The sequence below is a fragment of the Botrytis cinerea genome, chromosome 8, assembly GCF_000143535.2.
Source record: "Botrytis cinerea B05.10 chromosome 8, complete sequence".
NCBI lineage: Eukaryota > Fungi > Ascomycota > Leotiomycetes > Helotiales > Sclerotiniaceae > Botrytis > Botrytis cinerea.
This window is the reverse complement of record NC_037317.1, coordinates 99,788-122,725: the sequence shown is the minus strand read 5'-3', so window position 1 is coordinate 122,725 and position 22,938 is coordinate 99,788. Positions and strand designations below refer to the sequence as shown.

Here is a 22,938-nt window from a genome sequence, read left to right as displayed (position 1 = left end):
GATGTAGGATTTTTTTCTTTACTTGTTTGTTCAGAAGCAGGGAGGAATTCTAGGCCTTGCAAGATGAACCAAAATCATTCATTTCCATATGAGATTGACTAGGTCAGCTGCCATTATCGGCAGAAATCTTGGTTGTTCTCCAGATGAGAGGTCAGCAAATTCGGATGTCGAATCTCTATTCTGATATCGTTCCTGGGAGGACTAGGGTTGAATTGTAATTCGTGAAGGATGAAATCCTGTAGGATCGTTCATTTAGAAATAGGAGTAGTGTCCACGAGTGTAGGACGTTATCACAGGTAAGAGGGGGAGGGCCTCGTTTTTATTCTCTCATCTCTCGACGAAGGCTTCAGAAATTGAAGAACGCTGTGCTTCTATGAACAAAAGTGTGCAAATTGACAGTAACGATTATCATTTGCGATTTGGAATTTATCATACTCTTAATTCTCGGATCTATAGTACCGAATTTGTTTAAATGGGATGAACTTTACAATTCTCTGATATGCAACAAAGTCGTTGGCTTCAATCAACAAACACTCTTTGAATTATTGCCATATTTCAGTATGGGTATCTCAATGCCCAGTATTAATCCAAATCTTGCCCGAGGAAGTAAGCTGAGTTGGGGCTTTCCTGGGTATATAGATTGTTGTGGGAAGTCACTCATGAATTTCACATAGAAACCAGAATCCGTACATCGTGGAAGGTAGCAGTTCTGGTTTTAGCTAGTAGAAAAAAATACAATTCTACTAATAGGCATAATTTAGCAGATTCAATAGTCATAAGTCTCGTTCTTCCGAGTTTCGTGAGAGAGTTTTTGGAAAGTTGGGTAGACTATTTGATATCGCCCCCCGAAGTACCGATACCGCCCGGGTTCGAATCCAACAGCCCACAAACCCCGAAATCGATGACCATTGCTCACGGCCTCCTAGAAGCATAAACGTTGGCTTTCGCCGGCAAACCGTTTGTTCTGGGGAACATAACTTGATCCACATCCGACTCAGCTACAACCCCACCCCGAGGAAAAAAAAATTTGTTCACTCCACCAAGATCAAATTAGATCCACTAAAAGCCCTGACGCACGGATTTCGCTTAGACAATCCATGTCTACACACTCCACTCCCACAAACGTTTCTGTTCAGACATCAAAAAAAGTCAAACTTCTCGACTTACAACAAACAAAAATACATCTCGACCGAGACGTTTGTTTATGGACTAGCGGCGAATCGAACGCCGGACCTCTCCCATGCTAAGGGAACATTATACCACTAAACCACAAGCCCGTACTGTTTTTGTTGAAGACTGAGGACGAAATAGTCACTATATTCAAAAAACAAGACTAGCTACAACATCTAAGATGATATGCATTGCTCTTGATCAAAGACTCGCCATCGAGCGTGAAGATTACTGCAAGTGCACCATGGCTTTATTACTGTCATGACTTTTCTGTTGTTGAGGATATCAAGATTAGCATGACCGCTACAAAGATCTGAAAATTGATGTCTTGTCAGATGTACATGCGATTCTATAAGCTTTGCTTTCCACGCATGACGATTCTACACATGCGAATAGTCTCTCTGATATATTTAGTCTGGAGTTCAAGGACAAGACGCATGAGTGGATCTACAATCCAACTTTATCCATTTGCCATCTTGACATCAACGCCTTTGCATTTTTCGAGAAAACTCGATGGGAATGATTATATATATAGTCTTAAGTGATCACACCAAGGAGCCCGAAAAGACTTGTATGAAGATGGCTGTCTAAAAGTTCTGGGCGCTAAATCCGATTTCGAGTATCATATCCTGGTCTATCAGCTTGTCTAATCTTAAAAGAACAAGACAAAAGTGAATGGAATGATAAGTGCAGATGATTGATCACTCTTGCATTTTCAGATTGGTACATAGGTCCTGAAACCGCTTCTAAACTTCTATACAACACAAGAACTCAAGCGGCTTTAGCTCACTTGGGAGAGCGCCAGACTGAAGTCCACTTCAGCCCATTAATCTGGAGGCACTGTGTTCGATCCACAGAAGCCGCATTCTGCGAGTTGAGGCCAACCTCAACCAACATTATTTTTGCAATTTCTCAAGTTGCTCCATTGCACTAATAAGAGGCTCCCCTCGAACCCCTCTAAACCTAGTTCCCCACTGTCGAGATCAATAGCTTTAAATCCCTGCTACAACACCCCCACTCGGTTAAAATTTTCTTTTCTAATTTTTTTCTCCACTCTTCAATATTGTATTAAAATAAAGATACAAGCCGCACTTCCTATATAAAATCAAGGCCGGATGGTGTAGTTGGTTATCACGTGTCCTTAACAATCAACAGTTGTTAAAATACGGACAAGGTCCTGGGATCGTGCCCCAGTCTGGTCATTACATTTTTGCTCATTTTATTTCTTGAGAATTGAAATGTTCTATCTTTCTTGGTCAATAGCTAGCTTCCTTTTTGTGTATCTTTGTGGTAGGCATTCCTTGGAGTTTTGAAGCGCGAAGGGTATGTGTGGAGAGGAAACTCACGTGGAAATGGGGCCGAGGGTCTCGAGATGTAAAGAAGAGTGTTGCTCCATATCAGAGAAGTGCGAACAGTTCCATAAGCTAGCTACCAGACAAAACAGAAGTGGTTCTTTGGCGCTATGCTGGGAATAACAAATAGTATTTTGAAATCCTACTAGCTTAACTCAATTGATTGGGTGTATTCATGTTTGAGGAGAAAATGAAAATAGGAAGCAATAATTTGTTCGCACAATCATGATATCAGTCAGCAGCATAGATAGTTAAATGAACATAAAGCTCTATTTAGCTCAAATAATCGTTACTGAAGTAGTTTTCCTGACTGATTCAAATTGGTCTAGCCCGTTGTGGAGTTGAGTGAATCTAATCTATTTGAACTTAATATAAATGCCGCAAACGGAAGTGTTTTTCTCTTTGGCTCGCTGTAATATGAGCGCTATTCCTCTCGGTTTCCAGCCGGTCTGCTTCTGAAATGATACTTGTATGTAACATGTATATGTCTCTCCATAGCCGTATTCTGGCTACTAACTGTCAATGTCTAGATCTCCTTCATCGTAGTAGGTCGAATGAATAATGTTCCGCTACCCTTTAGAATATGTGCTAATCCCATCTTATCAATAATTTCAAGCTCATCCAACAGTGGTATAATTTTTTTGCACTCGGCTCCCAGGATAATCTGCACGTAGCTACACAAATCAGATGTTGAATAGCCCAGTCTGACTATTCCAGCCATGTGCAGCCACTATATTCAAAACGATCCAGATTATATATCAGCCATTAAACCTGATTGTCATTCCCAATAAGCAATATCATCCTGTACAATACAGATGGAATTAATCCATATATATTTTACATTCAGCCTATGAGTGAGTAGCACCACATCCCGAAATGTTAGAGAGAGCGAGTCGATATATCGATGGCATTGGCGTGTAGACTGTAATTTTCCAACCTTGTTTTGATGAATTGAGACAATCCCCAACAGTGGCTTAACGAGGTATGTTCTATCAGACGAGTTTGGGCAATTTTTCTTGCTTCCACTAGTAGAATTTTGTTCTTCGAAATGCATCTCTTTACATCAAGAAAGCGACATGGATTTGATGATTCTGATGTATCGGCACACTCTTCCCTGTGGCTTTACGCTTCTTGATAACCGTGGGCTTATGATGACTAGAGCACTTTCCAAATGGAGATTCATAACCATATGTGGTAACATTTTGAATGGATGTGATGGAGCACTTCTAGGAGATCGGCGTGGATTATAATCTGTATTGACTAATCAGCGTTTATCTAACTTTAATCTGTTTCCACTGCAATATATAACCAGGTAGTTGATGTAAATTTCTAACTCTTAACATTCATCATCTGTCAGCGACGATTTATTATATAGGGCTTGGATGCCATCGCCCGAAATTGTTGCCCTGACTATTTCTTCTCTCATTGCAGGCTCATATCGGCGGATATACTGGTGCACTCCATCATGGATCATTTGTAATCCTTTGCAAATATTATAATTTTCATTCTGCGATGATAAGCTGAAGTCTGTGTATGTATAACAAGAAGAGAAAACCAGAGTGGCCCAATTGGCATGCAGTGCAGGGGGAATATGCCATCTTAATAATTTGGATTAACATAATGTGCAAATGAACGGGGATTACTTGAGCAGCTCCTCGAACAAGAGAAAATAAACAAATTCACATTACTAATATTGAAACATCAAAAGTTCGGGAACTGTGAAAATTTCATTACAAGATGTAAGAATTGTTCAGCCTTGTATGACTATGAACACGTGCACCAATAGAGACTGAGAATTCCTGACCAATCGTCCGAACATATAACGCATGTCTCTACAGATGGAAAGTTTGTATGGTATGCAATGGAAGTGTTTGCAATAATATAGTCCATAGACAGAAGTGAATTGGGCAATGCATCAGCTAGTATAACGTAACAAGGATCAGAGTTGCACTTGGGCTATCAGAGACTATCGATCAAGGAGACTGAAAGCATGTATTCTGATATTGATGTTGTAATCATTTTTACTTGAATTAGCAGTATATGGAATTTTATTTCCGAATCTGCATTTTCTTCCACTACCCAGCATCGTTGATTCTACTTAAATACTTAAATGATTTCCTGATTAACCATTCTAAGTAGAAGAGAGAGGCTTCTTGCTCATAGTCTGCTTGAAAGCTTGCAACGCCAAAGCTGGTGTGTAATAAGGAACCTCATGACCAGCCCCAAAGACTCTCAACCAACTCAAGTTACCAACAGTTTTGAAGGTTCCTCCAGCAACACCATTTACATTATAGTTTGCAACGGCAGCAGCGTTGAAAGCGGTGGAGCTAGCGTAGGTGATAGCGTTGGCGGTTGCGAGACCACCGAACCAGTTGCAAATCCAATCAGCATCACCAGCCCAGATGAGGACTTGAATACCGGATTGAACGACTGAAGAGAGAGTCGGAAGGAAAGACCTTGAATCTGTTTTGATATTTGTTAGTTAAGTGAAAATAGTTAAGGATTATTGGGTAACTTACCATCTCCAGTGGCAGCAAATTTCTGATAAGGAGCATTTGGACACTCAGAATAGGTTGACTTGGCACCAATGGCCTTCACGACTGCTGCGCTTTGCAAATATGTAACATAAGTCTCTGGTGGATATGGATCGTTCGATGGCTCTCGAATATCGTAAACATCAAAGTTTCCATTTGAAAGTGGCCCTTCGATGTCATCATAACAAACATCATCAGCATTTACACAAGCTGAGTTTGTACCAGTGGTCGATGTACATTCTTCCAAAAGAGGAAGACATGACTTAGTATATGTATTGAGATAGGAAGTGTGTTGAGCGGCGGTGATGAGTGATTTGTATGTGTTATTGTAGGAGTAGTCGACATATGCCTTGTAGGAGATGATAGGATCATACCATCCGTTGTTGATACCTAAAGCAACGAGATCGATTGTTTCGCCAGAAAGAGTACCAGCAGCAATCTTGGCATTTTGTTGTTCAAGATAGTATGCAAATTCTGGTCCATAATGACCACCATAAGATTCTGTGAAGATACCAAAGTCGCGATTCTCGTAGGCGGGGAAGGAGGCATAGAAAGCTTGGAGAAGTGTCCAGACGTATGGAGCAGCGGTAACAGTGGAAGTCACAGAATCAGTACCGTAGGAGAAGCCCACTCCAATCGGTTGATCAATGTAGATCATGTTTGCGAATTCGTTGAAACTGTATGGATTGAGGGATGGAGTTGATGCTCCGTTGTAGAATTGACATGGACCATTCTCTTGGAACAACCCAATCATAGAAGAGCATCCAGGGCCTGTTCTTTGTTAGTAAGATGCAGCTCAACATGAAAAATATTGCCTATACCTCCGTTAAACCATGTCGCCAATGGTGCGGTGGTTGGACTGTTTCGACTTTCGAAGAACCAGAACCACATATTCATACCCTGGTACGGATGTCAACATTGGATTAGTCTCTGGGGATTGTGTTACACTCACAGTTCCGACAGTCAAATATCCAGAATACTGGTTCACACCTGGGGTGGTCTCGCAAATGCCAGAGTTTGTGACAAATGCAAGTGTGGAATCGGTGGCGGCATGATAGAAGACAGTATGATTGACTCCATCACGAAGCTCGAATGATCGTTTGTCTTTCTTCCCTTCAGTGGTAGGGGCAGCTAGAACAGCTGGAAGAAGACAAGCCACTAGGGAAAGCGAAGGGAAACGCATCGTGAAAGCAGTTGAAGAATTAAATTGGAGATGGTTTAACAACTACAACTCTTAATCTTGGTGATTTATCTCGAACTTATATCTTGTCTCCCATCACTCCACGCCCCCTCATCTCAATGCCCAATGCCATACGACTGAAAAATCGAGATACACACTCGGAGATCATTCCAAATGAAGTAGGTCTATAATTTCAGGTACGAGAAACCTTTCAAAAGCTTAAAACCCCGCCGGCACTAAAAGAAATCTGGACGATCATGGAAGGTAATCTCACAAAGTTCTCCAATTGCCGTTGATAAGACCAACGCATCTACCCCGTATACAACGGTTAACATCGCATAAATTACAAAGTCCCGAGCCTAGGCAGGATATTCAACGGATATATGCATAACATGCAAGCCAAATGTTATATTCGGATCTTTAAATTCCCCAAAAGGCAGTTGGTGGTGGGCTTGGCAGCAAATGATAAGCTTTTCGTGGCAGAGATCTTTTTCAAGGGTGTCAGGTATTGACATTCCTGTTTGGGAAGTTTTAGTAATTTAGTGGCAGAAGATGTGACTTGTCAAATAGATTGATGCTCATACAGCATGTACAGCAGATGAAGAGACAAGCGGAAGGACTATGATGGAACCTCAATCGTAATTGTGGAAAATCCCGCAGCAAACGACGGTCCGTTGAAGATATGACAACACCAAATCTGTCAGACGAACATTCTTATGACACACTTGAATTGATTCCACCATCTTGAGATGTAAGGCGAGTTCTTTCTATTGATTGAATGAATTGCCTGAATGAAGTTGAGAAATTGAGGTTCCCCGGTTGCAGGGTCTTCAGCACCAGCACCGTTAGCCGAGCATAGGCTCAGGGTCGTGCGAGATCCGCCCGCCTTGGAAAAAATTGGCTTCTGTTGGCAAAACGTGTTTGGAAACTTGGCCCTTGGCAATCCGACGACAGAGAACACTACCAAAGTACTGCTTTGGAGTTTGGTATAAAATGGAAGTTATTGTGCATATTGGCAACTTTTTGTTCTGTTCTTCAAGTTTTGTTTCAAATATTGTTGACGATAAGATGCCCTGCACATTCTGCTTGTGTCTAGACGATGTCGGCCCCCTCCCCTCCTTCCCCCGCCCAGAATACGTGATATCCCTCCTGCAACTAAACGATAGAAAGCTGCCCACAGAGTAAAGTTCCAATCGCATGCTCCAATCAATAGCGTCATACAGCGACGTGATGGATTACCACCTCTCACGTGAACTGTATGCCTATGCAGGCTACTCCCGAGACGAGCAGCTTGCGTTGCTCCTAAAAATTCCATGACGGCGATTTGTGCGAAAATATAGTCCCATCGAAGCGATTGATTGAAACCTCACATCTCCTTGTCAGCTTCAATGTAGTAAGATGAGTCAGGGACTTGCTCGTAGAGCTTCTTGTAAACGCTTGGAGTATGGTTGTTAATTGCAGTCATTTTCAATGAAGCCAGAACATGGAACGGATAATTCACAATTACTGGGTTAAACTGCTTCGGCGTACCTCTTACAAATTTAACTCTTATCCTAGCTTATTAGTGTGAGTGTGGAAATAAAAGCCTGAAAATTTACGATAAGAGACTGTCTATTGGGGCTGTTGGAAAACAGGAGAGATAATGTTCAAGTATTGCACATCACCAAAAAAAATTTGAAAATTGAAATGAAGTAATTCTATTCAATAACCTAATTACTTTTGCATCCTGGGTATCATCTTCAACCTGTCCTCCGCCATTTGTTCACCTCATCTATAAATGTCATGATCTTCCACAGACCAAGAGATAAAGACTTGTCGTCCCCCTTCAGTAAATCATAACTTTCAACTCATCCAGGATAAGAAACATTATTATCCTGGCCAAATACATAAAAAAGCAAAAAAAAACAAAAAAAAAACAGAGAGAATAAAAAGAACGCCAAGGGTATAATACCATGAATGACAACCAAGCATCCATAAATCATGATATCCAGATCCCAATCGCGTCCATTACTGCCTCTCTCCTCGTGCAAACATCAATAGAAGTTCAGCAATTAATCATTTTTGAATCCATCATGAGCGGCATTGCCATGATGAGCTTGAGGAACGGCTGTAACCTCATCTCCATCGCTGCGACTCTGTCTTTCTCTTCCCTCCCACTCTGGCTTCTCTTTCTCGGCATCACTTGTACTTCTGCTCTCAACATCTGCGGTTTCAAAGCCATAGTGTCTTGCCATCTGCTCAATCTCAACTGGGGATAAGTATGGCAAATCTTGAGAAGCCTTGACGTATGAAATGTTTTCGACGAATCCCTTCGCGAAAATGATATCGATTTCCTCGAGAGATCTGCGCTTGGTTTCTGGGTAGAAGAAATAGATAATTGGGATGAAACAGGCGTTGACAACAGCGAAGAAGAGGTATGTACCCCAAGAGATATTGGCAATCATGATAGGTGTGACCATAACAATGGTGAAGTTGAAAAGCCAGTTGGAACAAGTTGAGACGGCATTAGCTCTAGCACGGGTGCGGAGAGGGTTGATTTCAGCTGGGTACAACCATGGTAGTGGCAACCAGGTGGCCCCGAAGAAAGCAATGTAGGTGAAGAGACCAACACCAGCGCCCTTGGCACTTGGTCCTTTTCCATCTTGTGGGATAAGACAAGCGAAGACGAGGACCATGGAAAGACATTGTCCGATAGTACCAATGATGAACAACTTGCGACGACCAGCCTTCTCAATGATGAACCAGGATACAGTAGCGAAAATAGAGTAAACAATCATGTTGACGCCTCCAAGGAGAAGAGCCAAGTTCTTCGAGGTACCGATGGAGGTTTCGAAGAGAATTGGGAAATAGTAGATAACTGCGTTACATCCACCGAGTTGTTGGAAGAATTGCGAAGATGATCCAAGAAGCATGCGGCGGAAATGTTGGGTTTTACCGCCAGTGAAAAGAGCTGAGAAAGGAGTTTTTGTAGCGGCTCCTGATGCCATGATACTATCCATGATAATAGTCTTCTCCAATTGAACTTGGGGATCATTGTGTTCAAGACCAGAGAGAGCGGCAATAACATCGAGACCCTCTTCGTGGCGCTCTTTAGCTAAGAGCCATCTTGGAGACTCTGGCAGGAAGTAAGTTCCGACAATGAGGATGATACCGAAGAAGACCTGGAAAGCAATTGGGAATCTCCAGGTAAGGTCATCTGGTCCATAAGAAGCACCGTAATCGATCCAGTAAGCAATCATAGTACCGAAAGCGATCACTCCTCCTTCAATACAGATGAGTAAACCACGGTTGGTAGATCGACTGCATTCTGCTTGATAAGTGGGGATAGTGGATGTGTTGATTCCATTTCCAATACCAGTGATCGTTCTACCAATAATGAATTGAGCAGTTGCGTTGGAGCCCTTAATAGCAGTGATTTGGACAATAACTCCAAGAATCATGATAACTCCACCGAGCATCATCTGTGAAATTTCAGTCAGAACTTCTTATCTTATCGAGTAATCCGGGGATGCGGGGAGATGGGGTAAAACTTACAGCTCTTCTTCTACCGGTTGAGTCGCCATACCACAAAATGAAAATGGCACCAAGCAAACATCCAATTTCGTAGATAGCTGTTACGAAACCTTGATAAACACTGTTGTCTTTGGTCTCAGGGAAGTAGTTGTTGAAAGGGTCTGCGGCGATGATTCCTGACATAACACCTTGATCATATCCAAACAACAAGAATCCAGTTGTGGCGATTGTTGAGACCAAGAGACCCAGCTTGCGGCCGTGAAGACCAGCAAAGGTCTTTTGCGTTGGCGATACCTCAGGAGAGGGCATATTGCCTATGGTGTATGGTGTATCTGAGGGAGGAAATCTTCAAGATTTCGAAAACGTCTGGTTCTGCCAGCAACTATCAAAGTCTGTCAAACACAACGCTTTTGCGCTACTGAAATCAACTTGTGGGGGCCTGGAGAAATAGAGGCAGGAGATATGGGATGAAGGTAATGGAAAATTGGAACGAGGGGGAAGATCTCTTGCTATATACCTGTTGATCAATCCCCCATCCTTTGTCTTACATACCCAGTGGATCCAGCATCTGTGGAAGAAGGAGAGTAGAGTCCACATTCACACATGCTTAATCTTCCAACGTCGGAACGACAGTTTTAGGAAACCCGCATAAAAGCTGTGACCTAGTCATTGAAGTAACCGCCTACAGGGAAAGTGTCAGTTTGGCGCACCATTTTTACAGGGAATTTCAAGGCTCGTTGGTTGTAGGATCACGATGCTGTGAGAGTTGAATGTTTTCGTGTGGAGCACCCAAGCATTGGGCTTGAGATCTGCATCGAAATCATGAGTAGCAAAGACCCATATAAGAAAGCGGTGACTGAATCATTAAGTGAGAGTAAATTTAAGTTTATATGATTGGATGATATTGTCAGAATTAAATGAAGAATCTTACTCTTCGACCATAAACCAACGGCATTTGCGTGACTAGTTTGTTCTTGTAGGGGTATGAAAAGAGAATTCAATAGACCCACAGCAGACGTCACTGGCTGGGTAAAAGGTGTGTGGAGTTTTCAAGATTTGAGTGTGGGATTGAGGAGGAGATTGTGCCTGTGTGCTTATGAGAAGTGGGACGTTGTTCTGATTCTTAATCTTCGGAGTGGAGGTTAGCATGGTTACGGGGAGTTTTTGTTATCCAGGGACTAATCCCTCTAGAGACATGTGCTCGTCCCCATTGTTATGATTCAGATACCAAAAAACACGAATATAATACAGTTTCAACGAAGTAAATCGGAAAGGAAGTAAGGTGCCTAAAAGACGGAAAGGCTTTTTTCTGTTTCTTACTTCGAAGCTTATCCGGCCGGCACATGGGCTAGCGAACTGCTGGCCCGACATTCAGCATCTTGGCCGCAATAGCTACCTCGGTAAATGTTAACTTGGCGTCCATCAATGAAGGGGCAAAATTAACTTTCTTGAATTCCAACATATGTCAAGTCAGACGAGTATTTTCCAGAGAAAATATTTTCACCAAGCGCGCAAATCATGGTTTCAACGAGAAAATGACGGTGATCTACCCCCAGAAAAATCCTTACATGTCAAACGTTATTCCAACCAAAATTTTACGAAAATGAGATGCAAAATAACGTCATAGAGGAATTCCCACGCCAAGATACACCGAGGCAGATCCGAGATAATAGATGGGATCTTTTGTGTGCGTGAAATCTGAAGGACCCTGCAGCGGAAAAGTTAATAGGCGGAGGAAGGATTCGGTGGCTGGCGCAAAGTTGGCTTCCCTTCTGGGAATGCAACGGGACGAGTGAGGAGAAAGAAAACTTGTGGGACGTGTTCCGATGTTGTGGATTTAAAGTGGTTTGGTGGATTTGATGGAGTGAACTTAATGAACTGGAGTAACGGAGTTATTAACAAACGTGTGTATTTGGTTCCACTGTGGGTTAATGGGTTCCAACTTTCTCTTTCATGGAGACTAATACAGCACTTATTTTCTCACACCCCCAATCCCCAGTTCCGAGGATAATGCGTTGGTGTGGACGCTAATGAATTTCATGGAGAAGCACGACTCGTATTTAGGTCGTTTATCCGTATCGATAGGTGGTAGCGTATGGTTGCAGGCAAACGAGCACTTTCTATCGAAACCAGACGCAGGCGAATGCTACTCCACGAGTCCATCTTGTGCGTGTTCCGCCATTACGTATATGAAAGGAGGGATTAAGAATAAAGAGAATGAGAGTAGGAGATATCATTTTGTTGCAGCCTTGAACCCTGATTTGTTGTCTAGTTTTTCCGATCATCCCTACTGGTGAAACGCGGAAAGATGGAGGAATTGAGTGGAGAATGGAGACAGGTGTGGAGATGCTGGGCCCTCCACAACCTTGAAGTTACATCCAACTTCCCCAATCACAGACCACTAAATCACGATTTCGAAAACTCCGAAGAACGTGACTGGGTTCTTTAACAAGTATCCCGGGAAATCGTCTCATATTATCTGGCGGTTTGCTGCAGTGACAGTATTCGGGACTGCAGAGCATGATGCATCGCTCATAGCAGCAAGAGAGTCTCTTTGACCCGCGAGTTTTACTAGCAATATCCAAATTTAAGCTACTAACTAGAAATCGGTGTCCTACTCGGTGCGAAGTAGTGTCGATCACAATCATTCGCCAAGGATGTCTATCCTCAAATGGTGAAAATCCAAACAAACATCGTATTTTGTTATCATCAGTTTTCCATCCATAGAAGTGATTGAAAGTTAAGACACACTTGTGTCAGAAACTCAAGATAAGACGAGGAGCGGTCTATGATCAAAAAATGGGGGCAACTCTGTATCCCATCATTCGTTCGAGCGGGAAAATCGGCATAGATGAGTACGAACAGAGTATCAGAGCTCCAAGGCATTATTGATCACAATATCTTTGGCCGGAAAACTCACCTGAAGTAGCAATTGCGACAGGGACAGCGTCAAAAGCTGGAGAGCGAGAAAGGAATGAACAATTTGATTACGGCGGAGAAAGGGTGGAGAATAAGCTAACAAAATGAGAGAATGAGGTCATTATCTGACTACATATTGTCCTCGCAATTATTGATCAGGGAGGCATTACGCGATGGATTCGTGGAGGTCGTCACGACAGCTTCGTAATCTAAAACAAATTTTGTCCTGCGAAATTAAAGATTGAATAAGATATAATTCTTACAATCTCGGAACTTCACGAGCGACGTTTAGACATCGTGAAGTGGGAGTCTATAGTGAGTATAGTCGGACGATGTTGCCGTGTCAATCTATGTCGTACGGTTGATCTGGCCCTTTCTCCTTTAACTTGTCAGATGCAAGTGATCGAGTTGATCACTTCTGTTCACAGCAACTGTCAATAAGCAGACCGATGATCCTATTGAAGGATTAACCTGCAAGAAACCCTAATTATGGATCTCAGGGAAAACAAAATTGGAAATTATCGGGGGCACAACAGAATTTGATTATATTGAATGATAAAGCTAAAAAGGTGAAGGCTTTGAGCTACAACTACGTATTCTACTAAACTCGAACAGGTAAGAAATTTGCGAAATACCCTTTGGTTCTGCCATAGTTGACACATCACGTTACTTTCCTGTCGTTCTTTTGATCCTCGGAACCACCTCCACCGCGCATTAACTTCTCAGCTAATGCCTTCGCTTTCTCCCTTGACGCCAAATTCTCACTCTCAATCATGCTTTCTGTTGCATAGCACTTATATTTCCCGTCCCGTATGGCTCTTTTCTCCTGCAACTTTTTAAGCTCCTCTTGGTCTGCTCTCTGATTGAATGAAAGAGTCTCTCCCATCGAAGACAAATCACCCTCTTCGGAAGCAGTAGGTCTATCAACCCAAGCGATACCCTTGCCTTTCCCTTTTCCATCCCGCCTCAATATACCTTTTGGCGAAGCTTGCTCATTCTTCTTTGCAGTCTCGACTTCTGCTCGATATTTTAATTTTTCTCTTTCAAACTTGGCGTGGGCTGCTTCGCGTTGCGTACGAATTTTCCATTGGGCTGGACTCTCATTTGGCAGTAGGCGAGAATCCCGAATAGCTGGTACGGGAAAAACAACGGGAAGATGTTCAAGATTTGGTTTCAACCGTCGCTGGGATTGTGTTACTTTTGGAACTAAGGGAGATATCGGAGATATTTGGATATTTTTTCCTGGCCGATAGACGGAAGGTCGCTCCCTTTCTTCTTGTGTCGATCGAGATGCCTGCGGTGAACAATTCTTTTCCGGTAGGTAAATGTCACTATAGAGTTTTCCTCGACGAGGAGGTTCCGGTAAGCCACCACTATGGGCTTTTGATTCAGCCCTTTCCTTAGAAAGTGCTTGTTTCAGGTGCGCTTGGAATGGCGGTGAAGTACCTTCAGTATAGGCTGTCCCTTCTCGCTCCTCTGATACCAGCAGCTCATTTCCATGCCAATTTCCACCACGGCTCCTAGACTCTGGCCTGCCTCTTGCCGAAAGTGGCGATGCGTGTCCAGGTCTGGCATATGCTATAGGGCTCTCATCTCGGAGTTGCGAATCCTTATTCTTGCTTTTAGACACCAATTCTGTCGTGTTTTCCCAAGTTCGATCTCTATTGGCAAAATCTTTGAGCTGTTCTCCACCCTTCAGTACCATCTCTTCAGCAGCCGCGATAGCTCGATTGACACCTTTTAGAAGATTCTTCCGCGTACTTTCGTCATCTTGCCTTATTGCTCTTCGGTGGCCTTCGCTCGCCACCCATTCCTTGTTTAATTTTCTTCTAGATTCATCCAGTTGTCTTGTTCCCGTAGGTATCTTTGGCGATTTCCTTCTCTGACTCGATGTAGTTTTTCGAATCTGTCTCCCGCTGTCATTGCTTATGATATCAATAAGCGACTGTCGGAGAGAATCCTCACTATGTCGAACATTATACTCAATTCTATCGTCATTTGAATTTCCCGACAAAATTCCAGCCCCCGAAACATTCGGATATTGCACATCAGTGATGATTACCTTATCGGAACCATCAGCACCAGGTACTATATCGTACTTGATCTGCGCTTTGTTATCTCTAAAATCTTTCAGAGCTCGGTCTTGCCATCGAGCATCGATTTGCTCTTTTCCAGCTCGACGACGACCTTCCATTTCCAAGGTTTCCTTTTCACGTTGAAGATCTCGCAATTTGATCTTCGTATCTTGCCAATGTGTAAGTTCTCTCGATTTTGGGGCTTCGCGCTTGAATGTAGCTTCTGGGTCTTTGGAGAGAGGACTCTTTATAGCAAGAGCAGCGTTGCGTAATGAAGATGGGGCCTCTCTTGATGCGTTGGCAAGAGTTTCAATCCCTGGATTTTTTATGACTGGACTTGGATCACGCTCAAATATTGGACCTTCCTCTAGGTTAAGACCAGTAACGTATATTCTTAGCTCTGGTGGTGTGTTTGCATCAGTGTTATATTCAGAAATTTGCGTAAGCAGTTTTTGTCGCAACTCCTGAGCGGATGGTGTCGTGCTACCTGGAGCACTGGCTGATGCTTTGGACAGGTACATATTATTCATCATGATGGCTTCTGCAATTGCAAAGTAGTATGAGACTGCTAATCGTGCGACAAGTTTACTCAAGCAAGCTGTGCTCTTTGAAACCGAGTACACATAATGCCAGATGCTCACTGGAATTTGTACACTTGTCACTTGCTACGACAGGTGTGTGATTGACAGACAACAGGCATGATACACGGATTGAAAATAATTGCAGCGTTTGTGATTGGATTCATTGGAATTGTTGTTAGCAGCTAGATCTAATGATGATTCAGCTGTGGTACTGTCGTATAATGTTGTACTAGCAAACTTTAATTATGACTAGAAAAGTTTGTTCAGGGTCCTCGGATAATTAGGCTCCTTTCACAACAGTAGTTTGTACGATGAACGAAAGTCAAAACATAAAAACTTTTTGCTTTGAGACTTTTGTTTCTTGAGAAAGAGTGATTGATTTCGACAGTAAATCTTCTCTTTCGGGATGAAAGGAGAGTCCAACATAGCCTTCAGCATAACCCTTTACCACTGAATCCGAAATTGCATGCACAGAAAGCGCTCTTTCACTGTAGAAAATACATGCAAGCTGTCTTTTGTTGAAGTAAAATAAGAGAGAAAGATGTGATTGCCTTCATGTTTCTGTCTTGATAATCATGAAGATTTCACTTGATGAATCACCTGTGAGAAAAGAAAGTGCTCTCATATCTCTTTTCATAGCATAGAGTCATACAAGGAGTTTGCAAGAAGATTTCATCCTTTATAGTGCTTCAACCATACTCTAATATAAACACGGTGAAACCTCTCGTCTCATCCTCAACCTTCTCCCATCAATCTTGAATCGGTGACAACTTCGATCATGCCATCAAGTAACTCCGATGCTATCAATGCTGCGATCGCGGCCGGAGTTGCTGCAGCTGCCACCACCCAAACTAACACACAAAACGCAGCTTTGCGAATCAATCCTTTGACGACCCGAAGATATCAACTGAGTGACTTTCTCGAGAAACTTACAGAATTGACGCTCCAACTCTCCCTAATGGATCTGGATCAAGGTCAAAATTTAACTGAAGCTGGCCCACTTATCACATTCACCCCTCCAACTGTCCCTACCCCGGCAATGCAAGCACGCTCATCCGTCTATGAACATCCATTCCAAATACGTCAATTCCAACCTCCATTCGACGTCTCAATCCATTCAGTCAGCGGCCCCATCTCACCCGAACGTGGGGGTACAAAATGGACGCCTGCACGCGGCAACGCCCCACTTGACGAAATAGCTGCCGCTGAGGACTGGGAAAAGCGAAAGCAAGTTCTCTATCACTTTTACGCCTACAACTATTTCGACACCCTTCCCGATCTTCCTGCTCCGGAGACTGCACTTAGAAATGCGTTTTCAGCTCGGCCCGGCCCGGAATGCCAAGCACTTCCGCATTCCAAGAAATCCAGCTTGGATCTGCTCAATCTCACAGATTCCGATTTCAATTTCCTGAATCATACTTCAGAGCGGATGACCAATATTGCGCATGATACACACCACAGACTAGCTACGTACCTGAAGCATATGCGTAGCGAACTCCTTAAGCCCACTACAAATCAATCTGCCAATCTCATTCTCAAATCTAAGAACCATCGCGAGGCACTGTTATTCAAGATCTTCGAGTACAATAAAGATAGCCATCCGCGCGCAAGATTGATGATGCGCTTTTTGACGGATTCGGATGTGAAGTATCTGAATAGTTTGAATACATGGTTGATGCCACAAAGAAACGATGGACGAGTCGGAATCACAGAGAGAGTTATATCTGGCGTTTTTGATTTTGTGGAGGAGAGGACTGGCGAAAATAGATCTGATAGCCAGCTCGATGGGCAAGTTCGAGAGTGTTTGCGTTTGCATGGACACTCGGATAACCCTACACATACTGTTTACCGTGGTCTCCCAGGTTCCGAGGGAATTTAGGGGATCGTTGATGGAAAACTCACGAGGAGCATGAAGTGCTGGCAATGTACTGCGTTGATTTTGGCCGGGAATCTTAGTGATTTGGTGCTTAACTAGAGGCAGCCAACTTACAAGTAAAATCCAGATTGGTCTCCACTGTCCAAAGTTGTCAAGCACATCTTAGAATACCCTGGCAATTTGACGGATAACACTAAACTGAAAAATGTTAGGTGTACCACACGTTATTGTAAATCTGAAAAGGTAGTGCATCATCACATCCGCACCGGCAGGAAGTGACTTGGAACTAGAAGTCTAATCAAGAACAAGAAAGAAAGCCTACTACGAAGATATATCGATACGTGCGTTTGCGAAAAAATATCATATGGACAGGTAGGGAGCTTGAATTCCCAGGTACGAAACTAAATATACAGCATTGATACTGGTGATTTATTCCATGCTATGTGTATGCCTTTATACCTATTTTACAATCACGTCAAAAATAGAGGTCTCATGTCGACATACGAGCACAAGTTTCATACATTTGAGTCACTAATTCAAATTAGCACTATCTCGCTTATGCGCCATGCTCCCGATATACCCAAACCTAATGCTAATGTAACCAATTCCAGTTCACCAAATCAATGTAATAACAAATAATTCCAACTTATGACCCGCTCGGGCCCGCTTCCTCATCATTATCCCTCCCATCTTTTGGCCTTCCTCTTAGAAATTCTCCAAGTGTGTTACTCAAACTCCGAGCTCTAGTTTTTATTGAACGGTTGAATGATTCACGTTCTATCTCTTGTGCTGCTTCATTGTCCTTTAGAGGTGCATCGATATCCTCATCATCGGCCGCGCCTTCACTTGCTTGTATAAGTCTTTGGGAAACCGATTTTGATCTTCGAAGATCGGGCTGCCATCTAGAAGATTTGCTGCGAGGGGAATCGACTCCACGCCTTAATGAATCTGCTATTACCACACTTAATCCTCCGGACAAAGGTGATAATAATGGACCAGGAAGCATGCGAGATAAAGAATAACTTGTTGGCGTCATTGGTCGCTCTACTTGGGGTGGTGAGGGTCCATTCTGTTGACTTTGAGGGGTATGGAAATGAGATTGCGTATTATTTCTAGTGGGAAGTGGCCTTATAGGAGGGGTTGATTGAGCTTCGGAAGGCAGTACTGGAGAGGAAATACTTGATTGTATTCCTGGATGTTTTGGTGTTTGTAGGAAATTTTCATTTGAATCCAGCCATGGATTGGAAATCAGGGGACTTTCCTCATTTGCAGGTCGCTCACTAGACAGATCTGAAGTACGCACCCGTACTACTGGATGTCGTGATGAAGATCTTTGTGGTGTTTGTGGTCGTGATGGTGATATTACAAAGCTAACATGTGATGACCTTCGCGATTCTTGGATTGCTTCTTCGTCGACTGGCCCATCACTAGCATGGGCGAGACTCGGCTTTGACTTTGATTGAAGACTAGAACGTTTCCGTGTTTCGTTACGAAACGGAACTTCGTCGTTGGTAGGTTCCTGGGTTAAGAGTCGAATCCTTTCTTCTTCACCTTCAACATCCGCTTCACTAATGTTATCATCATCATGCGATGGCCTACCGCTGGTAATGAGCCAAACCCCGAAAAATGTCAACATACAGCCACCGACGAATTTTACTGCATTCTCGCTTTCGACTTTTTCGAAATCACGATAGAGAATTGCGCTGCCAGTAATAACTGATAATGTGAAGATGACAAACTGTACTGGGATAACTTGAGTCGAATTGAAGCGTTGGAGAGCCCGGTTGACATATCTGACCTGCATAATGGCGGTAGCAACCAGCACTAGCAGAAGAGCATATGTAACTGGTGTTGTCAACGCTCTCCAAAGAGTAGAAGAAAGCATCGATGATACCCCCTTGGTTGAAAGTGCTGTATAGCCTCCTAAATAATGATGAGTTGAGTGAAACCGGCATACAACAATGATAACTCACCAAACAATCCAACAAGTCCAAGGTCAACCAGTATTGTTTTCTTGCCATATCTCGGGCTTGCCCACATCAAGATCGCAATTAACAATACTGTGACACCCATATATATTTCAAACTCAGTAGTAGTAATGGCACCCCAAATCTCATGAGGTCCAAATTTCCTTTCTTCTTGCTTGGCACTCAAGACGACTGTAACAGCACCTGCAACAGCAACTACCACTCCCCAGAAATCCCTGAGTCTGAATTGTTCCTTTAGCATGATCGGAGCTATCACACAGTTCGATATTAAGGCGACGACACCCAAAGGAGAAACGATTGATGCGGGCGCAAAGCCATATGCCAAAAAGTTTCCAAGCTCTCCAACAGTCATTAAAACAATCCCTCCCCACCAGTATGGAGACCGCAAGTATGTGGATTTTTCATCCCCGTAGTCGTCCTCTGTGCAAGTCGAAGATTGTGAGGTTTGGGAGTGAAATGATCGTTGTAGAGGTTCCTCTTCACCACCTTCGTAGTTCTCTTCGACAATTGTAGTCCCATCTGCCGCTGCGGTTCCAATTGTTCCATACCCCCCCGCAGATTTCTTGATAGCCTTCAGCCTCTCTTTCCGTCGTATCTCCCCCTCATGCAATCTTATATGTGCATACCGTTGTATGTTTAGGGCGAAAGATATGAGAATGTTGCCCACTATTGCAGTGACGATTCCAATCAGCGATGACCAACGCTGAATCTGAGAGTCGCCCCTGATATATACATCGGATTCAAATGATGCAGGGTGCGGTATCGGTGTAGTGAGAAAGGATATGGTCGCCGCATCGAGTTTCGCCGTCGATAAATACATGGCAGCGTGCAGCGTCTTATTGAAGCTATCCCGATGATGATGATTTCACCCCACACATAGTGTACGTACAGGGGCGGGCAAGGTCGATGAAGATCTAAACTTTGTTCGCCGAAATGAAAATGGAATGAATGTTTCTTCTGATGTTAAACATACACGACAACGAGTAGTCTTAGGTGCGAGGGCTGAATTTAAAGGGTTGGTTTGATTGTCGCATGAATTATTAAATTTTCTTTCTTGATATAACTAATATGAAGCGCTCGTTTTCCGATTACAATGATTCCTAATGCCTGCCTGCCATTTGTGGTACTGCGGCGAGAGCGGGAAACGGGTTTCGCGTATCTACGAGTCTACCTAGCTCGAGCCTAGTGGGAACGACCCGCAAGAAGCTCTGTTCAGGATAACAAAGCTTCAAGGTTTCAACGTGCACACCTGGAAAGAGTCCTCACTTATGTTTCTTTGCCTCAATTGATATTTTATAACTACATCTCAAGTGCTTGCCATCTTCCTCTGCTACTCTCTAGAAATAATCACAAATAATACTTGGACATCAGAGGAAGCTTACGAGAGAGGACCATTGGAACAATGAGCGACGACGAGGATTTCCAAATTGAAGGCCCGGAACTCGCAGAGGATGATCCCATGAGAGCTTTCTTGCCAGCGTCGTTTGGTAAGAAGTCAAAAGAGGCAGATGTAGCCGCGCAAATCGATAGAACAAGACGACCGGCAGAAACGAAGGCCGAGGCGCCAAAAGTGGCTACTGAGGAGGTTGGCCAAGAAGTTGGACAACAGAAGCTCGCGCCTGAGCCAGCGTCTAAGGATTGGGGTTCTGATGATGATGATGAGGAGGATTCCGATAGCGATGGGGGCTCTGACGACGACGATGAATATCCGACTTCTCACGAATTGATACTGAAAACCCATGAACGCGCAGTTACTACTACAACACTTGATCCTTCAGGTTCTCGACTCATAACTGGTTCTAGCGATTGTACCCTCAAGTTTCACGATTTTGCTTCCATGACCCCAACAACTCTTAGGTCGTTCAAAAGCGTGGACCCAAATTATTCCAAAACATCAGCAAACTCCGAAACCCATCCGATAAATCATGTTGAATTCAATCCACATGCCGGAGGTACTTTTCTCTGTATATCCGCTCACCCGCAAGCGAAATTAATGAATCGAGACGGAGATATCATCGGAGAGTTCGTAAAAGGAGACATGTATCTGAGAGATATGAATAACACGAAGGGGCATATTTCGGAAATTACCACAGGCACATGGAGTCCGATGGACAAGAATATTTGCGTTACCGCCGGTACGGATAGTACTTTACGAATTTGGGATGTAAATGTCAGAAGATGTCAGAAGGAAGTTATCGTTCACAAATCCAAGGCTTCAGGATCAGCAGGAAGGACAAGAATGACTGCCGTCGTTTGGGGAGGCCCAGCACAAGGAGGAAACAATCTATTAGTATCTGCAGCTCTGGATGGAAGCTTGGTGATGTGGGGTGGCAATGGACCATATGCAAGACCAACAGCTGAAATCAGAGACGCACACACTCCGGATACATGGACGGGTGGTATTGACATCAGTCCCGATGGCCGAATGGTTGTTACACGAGGTGGTGACAATTTGATCAAACTTTGGGATACTAGAAAGTTTAAAACTCCCATTGTGACAGTCTCACACCCTTCAACATCAGATGTCTATTCGGTTACTAATATCAAATACTCACCCAATGGTGCTAATATCATCACTGGTTCCGCATCGGGCCATCTACATATCTTAAACTCGGGCAATCTCAAACCGGAACTAGTCACCCCAGTGACACCTGGATCTCCACTTATAACAGTTCAATGGCATCCAAAACTCAACCAAATTGTTACTGGATCTGCAAATTCCGAAGTTCACGTTCTATACAATCCGAACACATCTGTTCGAGGTGCCGTTGACGTAATGTCTCGTGCACCAAAGAAACGCCATGTTGACGACGACCCCAACTTTACAACAGATCAATCTGCTGGCATGTCAGGAGATAGCATCGTTACTCCAGGTGGTGTCATGTCGAATATATCGGCCACATCCTTCTCTGCAAGACATCCAACTATAGGCTTGACTGCCTCAGGCCGTTCTCGGGATCCGCGTCGACCCAATTTACCACTGGTCACACCATTTGCGAAAAGTCAACCGGATGAGAAACATATTAATGAAAGTATCACACTGAGTAGCATGCGTGATGAGGATCCCAGAGAGGCATTGTTGAAATATGCTGAGCTTGCTAAGACAGACCCACTCTTTACCAATGCCTGGAAAGATACTCAACCGACAACTCAGTATGCTGAAATAAGTGACGAAGAAGATGAAGGGCCAGACAAGAAAAAAGTGAAGAGATGATCAGTTTTAACGATGAGATATCCGCACTGCTTCTATTGGGCGTGGAGTGCATCGGCGATCAAAGGGTTTATTGAGATCATCTAAGACTAAGCAATGTTCCGGCAAGTTTATAATATGATTCCTGATTACATGAAGCAATACTCAAACCAGATTTCCACCTTTAGATCCCAAACTTACGATGTTTGACCTATCTACACCAGCCCGTCTTTTGAAGAAGCAATCATCATCGCACTTTAATTCTTCTTTGATATTATCACAGCAAACGTGGTGATAGCAAACATCCGGACAAAATATTCAATCTCCACGTGAGCCTGAGAATAAGATAGGCAAGAGATGTAACTCGCCTCACGTGCAATTTTGTTCAATACCTAGTAGGTTCATAGTAATAAATGCATACTTTATTCATCATACATTCATTCTATTGTGGCTGTCGTCATTCTTGCAATTGAAGTTTGCGTTGTAATTATCTTCGTTATCACATGATATTTCGTTTATTCGAAGTCAAGTTTCAACTCTCAACTCTCACCAAATCACAT

The 22,938-nt window shown here is 43.3% G+C and overlaps 6 protein-coding genes across 10 annotated transcripts; 2 read left to right on the top strand and 4 right to left on the bottom strand.

Annotated features, from left to right (window-relative positions):
* Nucleotides 1-4,427: 4,427 nt before the first annotated feature.
* On the bottom strand, nt 4,428-6,290 carry BCIN_08g00280 (hypothetical protein). Its single transcript, XM_024694307.1, has 4 exons — nt 6,009-6,290; nt 5,878-5,956; nt 5,042-5,827; nt 4,428-4,985 (listed from the first exon to the last, which is right to left on the bottom strand). The coding sequence occupies exons 1-4, from the start codon at nt 6,237-6,239 to the stop codon at nt 4,654-4,656; spliced, it is 1,428 nt and encodes a 475-aa protein (XP_024550096.1). The 5' UTR covers nt 6,240-6,290; the 3' UTR covers nt 4,428-4,653.
* Nucleotides 6,291-7,911: 1,621 nt separating this feature from the next.
* On the bottom strand, nt 7,912-11,036 carry Bcstl1. 5 transcript variants are annotated; one of them, XM_024694305.1, is made up of 3 exons: nt 10,267-11,036; nt 9,771-10,121; nt 7,912-9,697 (listed from the first exon to the last, which is right to left on the bottom strand). In XM_024694305.1, the coding sequence occupies exons 2-3, from the start codon at nt 10,056-10,058 to the stop codon at nt 8,288-8,290; spliced, it is 1,698 nt and encodes a 565-aa protein (XP_024550094.1). In that variant the 5' UTR covers nt 10,059-10,121; nt 10,267-11,036; the 3' UTR covers nt 7,912-8,287. The 5 variants fall into 5 exon arrangements, with proteins under 5 accessions (XP_024550094.1, XP_024550092.1, XP_024550093.1 ...); XM_024694306.1 differs by having other exon boundaries at nt 9,771-10,131; nt 10,302-11,036; XM_024694304.1 differs by having other exon boundaries at nt 10,302-11,036.
* Nucleotides 11,037-12,910: 1,874 nt separating this feature from the next.
* Nucleotides 12,911-15,727, bottom strand: BCIN_08g00260 (hypothetical protein). Its single transcript, XM_001547099.2, has one exon. It carries the CDS (start codon nt 15,274-15,276, stop codon nt 13,330-13,332), a length of 1,947 nt encoding a protein of 648 aa, XP_001547149.1. The 5' UTR covers nt 15,277-15,727; the 3' UTR covers nt 12,911-13,329.
* Nucleotides 15,728-15,844: 117 nt separating this feature from the next.
* Nucleotides 15,845-17,521, top strand: BCIN_08g00250 (hypothetical protein). The gene has a single exon (XM_001547098.2). It carries the CDS (start codon nt 16,103-16,105, stop codon nt 17,201-17,203), a length of 1,101 nt encoding a protein of 366 aa, XP_001547148.1. The 5' UTR covers nt 15,845-16,102; the 3' UTR covers nt 17,204-17,521.
* A 37-nt stretch (nt 17,522-17,558) lies between these two features.
* Nucleotides 17,559-20,304, bottom strand: BCIN_08g00240 (hypothetical protein). Its single transcript, XM_024694302.1, has 2 exons — nt 19,174-20,304; nt 17,559-19,123 (listed from the first exon to the last, which is right to left on the bottom strand). The coding sequence occupies exons 1-2, from the start codon at nt 20,006-20,008 to the stop codon at nt 17,847-17,849; spliced, it is 2,112 nt and encodes a 703-aa protein (XP_024550091.1). The 5' UTR covers nt 20,009-20,304; the 3' UTR covers nt 17,559-17,846.
* Nucleotides 20,305-20,403: 99 nt separating this feature from the next.
* On the top strand, nt 20,404-22,807 carry BCIN_08g00230 (hypothetical protein). Its single transcript, XM_001547095.2, has one exon. The coding sequence runs from the start codon at nt 20,591-20,593 to the stop codon at nt 22,400-22,402; it is 1,812 nt and encodes a 603-aa protein (XP_001547145.1). The 5' UTR covers nt 20,404-20,590; the 3' UTR covers nt 22,403-22,807.
* The last annotated feature ends 131 nt before the right edge of the window (nt 22,808-22,938 follow it).

What these genes read in the sequence shown, in the direction of transcription:
- BCIN_08g00280 (XM_024694307.1), bottom strand. Translation starts at nt 6,239, where the DNA reads ATGCGTTTCCCTTCGCTTTCCCTAGTGGCTTGTCTTCTTCCAGCTGTT. An exon ending in GATATTTGACTGTCGGAACT is followed by an intron (nt 5,957 to 6,008) that starts GTGAGTGTAACA and finishes CATCCGTACCAG; the next exon opens with GGTATGAATATGTGGTTCTG. An exon ending in GGCGACATGGTTTAACGGAG is followed by an intron (nt 5,828 to 5,877) that starts GTATAGGCAATA and finishes AACAAAGAACAG; the next exon opens with GCCCTGGATGCTCTTCTATG.
- Bcstl1 (XM_001547102.2), bottom strand. Translation starts at nt 10,058, where the DNA reads ATGCCCTCTCCTGAGGTATCGCCAACGCAAAAGACCTTTGCTGGTCTT. An exon ending in CAACCGGTAGAAGAAGAGCT is followed by an intron (nt 9,698 to 9,770) that starts GTAAGTTTTACC and finishes GAAATTTCACAG; the next exon opens with ATGATGCTCGGTGGAGTTAT.
- BCIN_08g00260 (XM_001547099.2), bottom strand. Translation starts at nt 15,276, where the DNA reads ATGATGAATAATATGTACCTGTCCAAAGCATCAGCCAGTGCTCCAGGT.
- BCIN_08g00250 (XM_001547098.2), top strand. Translation starts at nt 16,103, where the DNA reads ATGCCATCAAGTAACTCCGATGCTATCAATGCTGCGATCGCGGCCGGA.
- BCIN_08g00240 (XM_024694302.1), bottom strand. Translation starts at nt 20,008, where the DNA reads ATGTATTTATCGACGGCGAAACTCGATGCGGCGACCATATCCTTTCTC. An exon ending in TGGACTTGTTGGATTGTTTG is followed by an intron (nt 19,124 to 19,173) that starts GTGAGTTATCAT and finishes ATCATTATTTAG; the next exon opens with GAGGCTATACAGCACTTTCA.
- BCIN_08g00230 (XM_001547095.2), top strand. Translation starts at nt 20,591, where the DNA reads ATGAGCGACGACGAGGATTTCCAAATTGAAGGCCCGGAACTCGCAGAG.